The sequence below is a fragment of the Liolophura sinensis genome, chromosome 9 (genome assembly GCF_032854445.1).
Source record: "Liolophura sinensis isolate JHLJ2023 chromosome 9, CUHK_Ljap_v2, whole genome shotgun sequence".
Lineage (NCBI taxonomy): Eukaryota > Metazoa > Mollusca > Polyplacophora > Chitonida > Chitonidae > Liolophura > Liolophura sinensis.
Genome location: NC_088303.1, coordinates 36618345 through 36627213, shown reverse-complemented (window position 1 = coordinate 36627213; position 8869 = coordinate 36618345). Strand labels below are relative to the sequence as shown.

The window sequence follows — 8869 nt, the reverse complement described above, 5'->3', positions numbered from 1 at the left end:
ACACTGCACATAGACACCTACACCAGGTTGTAGGCTGATGTAACACCAGACTGACACTGCTTCTAGACACCTACACCAGGTGTAGGCTGATGTAATACCAGACTGACACTGCATGTAGATACCTACACCAGGTGTAGACACTTATACAAGGTGTAGACTGATATAACACCAGACTGACACTGCATGTAGATACGTATACCAGGTGTAGATTGATGTAACACCAGACTGACACTGCATGTAGATACGTATACCAGGTGTAGACTGATATAACACCAAACTGATACTCCATGTAGATACCTATACCAGGTGTAGATACCTATACCAGATGTAGACTGATGTAACACCAGACTGATACTCCATGTAGATACCTATACCAGGTGTAGACTGATATAACACCAAACTGATACTCCATGTAGATACCTATACCAGGTGTAGACTGATGTAACACCAGATTGATACTCCATGTAGACACCTATACCAGGTGTAGACTGATATAACACCAGACTGACACTGCATGTAGATACCTACACCCAGGTGTACACTGATATAACACCAGACTGACACTGCATGCAGATACCTATACCAGGTGTAGACACTTATACAAGGTGTAGACTGATATAACACCAACCCAACTGATACTCCATGTAGATACCTATACCAGGTGTAGACTGATGTAACACCAGACTGATATTCCATGTAGATACCTATACCAGGTGTAGGCTGATGTAACACCAAACTGATACTGCATGTAGATACGTATACCAGGTGTAGACTGATGTAACACCAGACTGACACAGCAAGTACATGTAGATATCTATATCGTGTGTAGGATGATGTAACACAGGACTCACTGTATGAACATGTAGATATCTATACTGAGTGTAGGGTGATGTAACTCATGACTCACTGCATGTACATGTAGATATCTATACTGGTAGTAGGCTGATGTAACACAGGACTCACTGCATGTACAGGTAGATATCTATACCGGGTGTAGGATGATGTAGCAAAGGACTCCCTGCATGTACAGGTAAATATCTATACCGGTTGTAGGATGATGTAACACAGGACTCACTGCATGTACAGGTAAATATCTATACCGGGAGTAGGCTGATGTAACTCATGACTCACTGCAAGTACATGTAGATATCTACACCGGGAGTAGGCTGATGTAACTCATGACTCACTGCAAGTACATGTAGATATCTACACCGGGAGTAGGCTGATGTAACTCATGACTCACTGCATGTACATGTAGATATCTATACCGGGAGTAGGATGATGTAACTCATGACTCACTGCAAGTACAGGTAAATATCTATACCGGTTGTAGGATGATGTAACACAGGACTCACTGCATGTACAGGTAAATATCTATACCGGGAGTAGGCTGATGTAACTCATGACTCACTGCAAGTACATGTAGATATCTACACCGGGAGTAGGCTGATGTAACTCATGACTCACTGCATGTACATGTAGATATCTATACCGGGAGTAGGCTGATGTAACTCATGACTCACTGCAAGTACAGGTAAATATCTACACCGGTTGTAGGCTGATGTAACACAGGACTCACTGCATGTACAGGTAAATATCTATACCGGGAGTAGGCTGATGTAACTCATGACTCACTGCATGTACATGTAGATATCTATACCGGGAGTAGGCTGATGTAACTCATGACTCACTGCAAGTACATGTAGATATCTACACCAGGAGTAGGCTGATGTAACTCATGACTCACTGCATGTACATGTAGATATCTATACCGGAAGTAGGCTGATGTAACACAAGACTCACTGCATGTACATGTAGATATCTATACCGGGTGTAGGGTGATGTAACTCAAGACTCACTGCATGTACATGTAGGTATCTATACTGGGAGTAGGCTGATGTAACACAGGACTCACTGCATGTACAGGTAGATATCCATACCGGGTGTAGGATGATGTAACTCATGACTCACTGCATGTACATGTAGGTATCTATACCGGTTGTAGGATGATGTAACACAGGACTCACTGCATGTAAATGTAGATATCTACACCGGGAGTAGGCTGATGTAACTCATGACTCACTGCATGTAAATGTAGATATCTATACCGGTTGTAGGGTGATGTAACACAGGACTCACTGCATGTACATGTAGATATCTATACCGGGTGTAGGATGATGTAACTCATGACTCACTGCATGTACATGTAGGTATCTATACCGGTTGTAGGGTGATGTAACACAGGACTCACTGTATGTACATGTAGATATCTATACTGGGAGTAGGCTGATGTAACACAGGACTCACTGCATGTACATGTAGATACTTATACCGGGTGTAGGCTGATGTAACACAGGACTCCCTGCATGTAAATGTAGATATCTACACCGGGAGTAGGCTGATGTAACACAGGACTCACTGCATGTACATGTAGATATCTATACCGGGTGTAGGCTGATGTAACACAGGACTCACTGCATGTACATGTAGATATCTATACCGGGTGTAGGCTGATGTAACACAAGACTCCCTGCATGTAAATGTAGATATCTACACCGGGAGTAGGCTGATGTAACTCATGACTCACTGCATGTAAATGTAGGTATCTATACCGGTTGTAGGGTGATGTAACACAGGACTCACTGCATGTACAGGTAAATATCTATACCGGGAGTAGGCTGATGTAACTCATGACTCACTGCAAGTACATGTAGATATCTACACCGGGAGTAGGATGATATAACTCATGACTCACTGCATGTAAATGTAGGTATCTATACCGGTTGTAGGGTGATGTAACACAGGACTCACTGCATGTACAGGTAAATATCTATACCGGGTGTAGGATGATGTAACACAGGACTCACTGCATGTACAGGTAAATATCTATACCGGGTGTAGGATGATGTAACTCATGACTCACTGCATGTACATGTAGATATCTATACCGGGAGTAGGCTGATGTAACACAAGACTCACTGCATGTACATGTAGATATCTATACCGGGTGTAGGATGATGTAACTCATGACTCACTGCATGTACATGTAGATATCTATACCGGGTGTAGGATGATATAACTCATGACTCACTGCATGTACATGTAGGTATCTATACCGGTTGTAGGGTAATGTAACACAGGACTCACTGTATGTACATGTAGATATCTATACTGGGAGTAGGCTGATGTAACACAGGACTCACTGCATGTACATGTAGATATCTATACCGGGTGTAGGATGATGTAACTCATGACTCACTGCATGTACATGTAGATATCTATACCGGGAGTAGGCTGATGTAACACAGGACTCACTGCATGTACATGTAGATATCTATACCAGATGTAGGATGATGTAACACAGGACTCACTGCATGTACATGTAGATATCTATACCGGGTGAAGGGTGATGTAACTCATGACTCACTGTATGTACATGTAGATATCTATACTGGGAGTAGGCTGATGTAACTCATGACTCACTGCATGTACATATCTATACCGGGTGTAGGATGATGTAGCACAAGACTCCCTGCATGTACATGAAGATTTCTATACCGGTTGTAGCGTGATGTAACACAGGACTCACTGCATGTACAAGTAGATATCTATACCGGGAGTAGGCTGATGTAACTCATGACTCACTGCAAGTACATGTAGATATCTATACCGGGTGTAGGGTAATGTAACACAGGACTCACTGCATGTACATGTAGATATCTATACCGGGTGTAGGATGATGTAACTCATGACTCACTGCATGTACATGTAGATATCTATACTGAGAGTAGGCTGATGTAACACAGGACTCACTGCATGTACAGGTAGATATCTATACCAGGTATAGGATGATGTAACACAAGACTCCCTGCATGTACATGAAGATATCTATACCGGTTGTAGAGTGATGTAACACAGGACTCCCTGCATGTACATGTAGATATCTACACCGGGAGTAGGCTGATGTAACTCATGACTAACTGCAAGTACATGTAGATATCTACACCGAGAGTAGGCTGATGTAACTCATGACTCACTGCATGTACATATCTATACCGGGTGTAGGATGATGTAACTCATGACTCACTGCATGTACATGTAGATATCTATACTGAGAGTAGGCTGATGTAACACAGGACTCACTGCATGTACAGGTAGATATCTATACCAGGTATAGGATGATGTAACACAAGACTCCCTGCATGTACATGAAGATATCTATACCGGTTGTAGAGTGATGTAACACAGGACTCCCTGCATGTACATGTAGATATCTACACCGGGAGTAGGCTGATGTAACTCATGACTCACTGCAAGTACATGTAGATATCTACACCGGGAGTAGGCTGATGTAACTCATGACTCACTGCAAGTACATGTAGATATCTACACCGGGAGTAGGCTGATGTAACTCATGACTCACTGCAAGTACATGTAGATATCTATACCGGGTGTAGGGTAATGTAACACAGGACTCACTGCATGTACATGTAGATATCTATACCGGGTGTAGGATGATGTAACACATGACTCACTGCATGTACATGTATATATCTATACCGGGTGTAGGATGATGTAACACATGACTCACTGCATGAAGATGTTGATATCTATACTGGGAGTAGGTTGATGTAACACAGGACTCACTGCATGTACATGTAGATATCTATACCAGGAGTAGGGTGATGTAATACAGGACTCACTGCATGTACAGGTAGATATCTATACCAGGTGTAGGATGATGTAACACAAGACTCACTGCATGTACAGGTAGATATCTATACTGGGAGTAGGCTGATGTAACACAGGACTCACTGCATGTACATGTAGATATCTATACCGGGTGTAGGATTATGTAACTCATGACTCACTGCATGTACATGTAGATATCTATACCGGGTGTAGGGTGATGTAACACAGGACTCACTGTATGTACATGTAGATATCTATACCGGGTGTAGGATGATGTAACTCATGACTCACTGCATGTACATGTAGATATCTATACCGGGTGTAGGGTGATGTAACACAGGACTCACTGTATGTACATGTAGATATCTATACCGGGTGTAGGATGATGTAACACAGGACTCACTGTATGTACATGTAGATATCTATACTGGGAGTAGGCTGATGTAACACAGGACTCACTGCATGTACATGTAGATATCTACACCGGGTGTAGGGTGATGTAACACAGGACACACTGTATGTACATGTAGATATCTATACTGGGAGTAGGCTGATGTAACACAGGACTCACTGCATGTACATGTAGATATCTATACCGGGTGTAGGGTGATGTAACACAGGACACACTGTATGTACATGTAGATATCTATACTGGGAGTAGGCTGATGTAACACAGGACTCACTGCATGTACATGTAGATATCTATACCGGGTGTAGGGTGATGTAACACAGGACTCACTGTATGTACATGTAGATATCTATACTGGGAGTAGGCTGATGTAACACAGGACTCACTGCATGTACATGTAGATATCTATACCGGGTGTAGGGTGATGTAACACAGGACACACTGTATGTACATGTAGATATCTATACCGGGTGTAGGATGGTGCAACACATGACTCACTGCATGAAGATGTTGATATCTATACTGGTAGTAGGCTGATGTAACACAGGACACACTGTATGTACATGTAGATATCTATACCGGGTGTAGGGTGATGTAACACATGACTCACTGCATGAAGATGTTGATATCTATACCGGGTGTAGGATGATGTAACACATGACTCACTGCATGAAGATGTTGATATCTATACTGGGAGTAGGCTGATGTAACACAGGACTCCCTGCATGTACATGTAGATATCTACACTGGGTGTAGGATGATGTAACACAGGACACACTGTATGTACATGTAGATATCTATACCGGGTGTAGGATGGTGCAACACATGACTCACTGCATGAAGATGTTGATATCTATACCGGGTGTAGGATGATGTAACACATGACTCACTGCATGAAGATGTTGATATCTATACTGGGAGTAGGCTGATGTAATTGTGTCTATACCGGTTGTAGGGTGATGTAACACAGGACTCCCTGCATGTACAAGTAGATATCTATATCTATATAAGGACTACGTTGACTGACTTTTCATGACAACCCATTATGTTTTGTATGACATGGGAAATGTACTCCAGGACTTTATATGGACTGAGTGCCTGTACTCATTAACAGTTGATTACAACGACAAATGACACAGCCTAGAGTGAAAATAAATGGAAAAATGCATCAATAAACATATAGATATGTGTAATAATTACATGATGCAGCCAGGTGTCTATGGATGTTTGAGCTGCATCTCCGTATCAATTTGATAGACACCATAATAAAAATGCATCTTTCATGAAACATAGAAATATTTGAAGAAATTACGTTCACACTAAACTTACATGTATACCAAATTATATACATAGAGAAAGAGAGAGATAGAGAGCTTAATAGTACCTTCTACTTGATTACTTGAATGTCAGTACAAATATGAAACACCACAGACTTCAGATGTACTCCAGTCTTTCCTCAACAAACACATGGCCCGTACCTCTACCTGCCTAACCACCCTCCTTAGCAATCTTATTCCTCACATGGTAGTAGCCACACCGGGCATATGTAGGCTAGCATACTTCGGTACATATAGAAGAGGCCATTTTCATCTCTAGCCTGAAACTGTCGGTCACCTCACATAGATTTCACATCTCAAGGAGTTAACTGCAGACAATGTTATAACCTCTGACAAGCTTTTTAACATAAATAATATCAACCACAATTAACACAGGCAATCATCCTATGAAGGCTTCATTAAACTCCTTGCCACAAACCAATGGTTCTAACGTCTAATTATAGTACTGCAGTGTTCACGCTTAGAACTCCGTGCAAGTCATCGGTGAAAAGAAATCTGTGGTATAAACTGCAAGATTGACCAAGACACATAATGTACAAAAAGTATACAAGACAATGGAAGTTGTGTTAAACCATGAACCTCTGTTAAAGAGCACAAGCTCAATGAACTACAGCAACACATAACTGTAGCTGTGAGGCCAAATTTACAGTTCATGTAGTAATTCTTTATAATCTACATAACAATGTGAAGCAATATGTGTGCATACACCTGTGACGCTATTTTTTATTTTACCAACCCTGCAATAACGCAAGAAAAAAAGAAAAGCAATGATACTTAAATGCACATAAAAGAAAAAAGAAGAAAAAAAACATGGCTATGTCGGATTACTCCTCTAGCTCGATCAGACGACATAATGCTTCATTTCACTACAGCAGCAGGCAATCTGCCTTTTCAGATTTTCACAAGTTACATCAAAGTGAATATTACAACAAGGTTACAACACCAGAGTTTTATTTCCTTATTTCTGATATTTACAACTTAATTGCAACGATCACCTTTAATATGCTAAACAATTCTGCCACATTAGAGGTCATTTCGCTGCAAACGGTATGTGTATAGTGTATGTATACATACTGATAAGTGTGATATAAGTGAGACTGAGATTCTGATTTTGTTTACATTTGTTTGAATGCAAATGTGAATGCAAACGCTTACCACTGTAAGACAATCACTAAAGGGGAAGAAAATAGAGAAATGATGCAAGCGCCAACAGAAATTAAGACCACGAAAACTATTTGAGTATATGTACACTTAAGTTGTGTGATGAGGGAGACATTAATTATCAATAAGGTCCAGGAAATCCACTGCACATTCCACATATGATATCTGACTCGTTAATTATGAGAATAGGCCTACATCTTATAAAATAAGTAAAAGTTTTTAATGGTGTATGTCTTTCTACTTTCTGCTTATTTCACTTTTTATCATCTTTCTTTCCACTTAACAAATTACATGATAACACATTCCGGAACTCAAAACATGGTATGCCATGTAGCCCTGCATATAGTTATAATTCATCAGTAAATTACAGGGACTTTAAATTGCAAGACTGTGATGTCCACACCGCCAACTCGACGGTGTAGGCCAACACATGCATACTCAGTGCGATGATGCAATAGCTAGCCCGACAAGCAAGACTGTCAACATCTAGACAGACGGCATGTAAACATACGTATCACGGGACGGCTAGACTGGCAGTTCAACTAGGGTCACACGACACTATCAAAGAATTCTGAGGAAATAAATTCTTCGAAAAACAACGGGAAAAAATGATAACACTCACCGTCCCAGCACCGTTCAACACCCCTTTTGGCGACACGAAAATGCCTGAGCCCACGATAGAACCGACGATGATGGCGACACCATTGAACAAGGTAATCCGGCGTTTCAACTCGATTTTGTTTCCCCCATCTGTGCCGTTGGTGAAGGCAGTGTTCGATGGATCCTTCGTAATATCTTTCGATCCCCTCGATTTCATGTTGATCTTCACTTCTGGTCAGCGACCATTCAGTCACACACCATACATTTACCCACCCTTGCTGCCACAGGTCTACCCACGTGTTGACAACTATAGCTGTATTTACCGCTTTTATACGCGCTGCTACAAACGGACGAGTCTACGGATGCCGGAGGGGGCTAGTGAGTGCAGTCGAACGACACGTTTTCTGGCAGTATGGTCAATGAAAGCGTCCGCATATCCAACATCCAACTGCTACACTAAAATTAAACCCAGACTGTTAATACTTCCCCAGGCTTAATAAACAATACCCCAACACTCCATTATCAGAAAACCCATTAGTACTTGTAGAGAGATGTATTACATCATTAATACATATGTATAGGCTCAGTATAGCGGGCTGTAAATGTAACCACGCCCACTGTTATATTGTACACTAGTATAACGTTCTACAGTCCCGCTGTAAGTCACCAA

General features: G+C 41.3%; 1 protein-coding gene across 1 annotated transcript in view; it reads right to left on the bottom strand.

The window, feature by feature from the left end:
• The window catches only part of LOC135475174 (large neutral amino acids transporter small subunit 1-like), a 43300-nt gene extending 34831 nt beyond the window's left edge, over positions 1 to 8469 (bottom strand). The window contains exon 1 of the mRNA XM_064754962.1: positions 8222 to 8469. Coding sequence (XP_064611032.1) covers positions 8222 to 8416 — 195 coding nt within the window. The 5' untranslated portion in view covers positions 8417 to 8469. The remainder of the gene's footprint in view (positions 1 to 8221) is intronic.
• Positions 8470 to 8869: the final 400 nt, after the last annotated feature.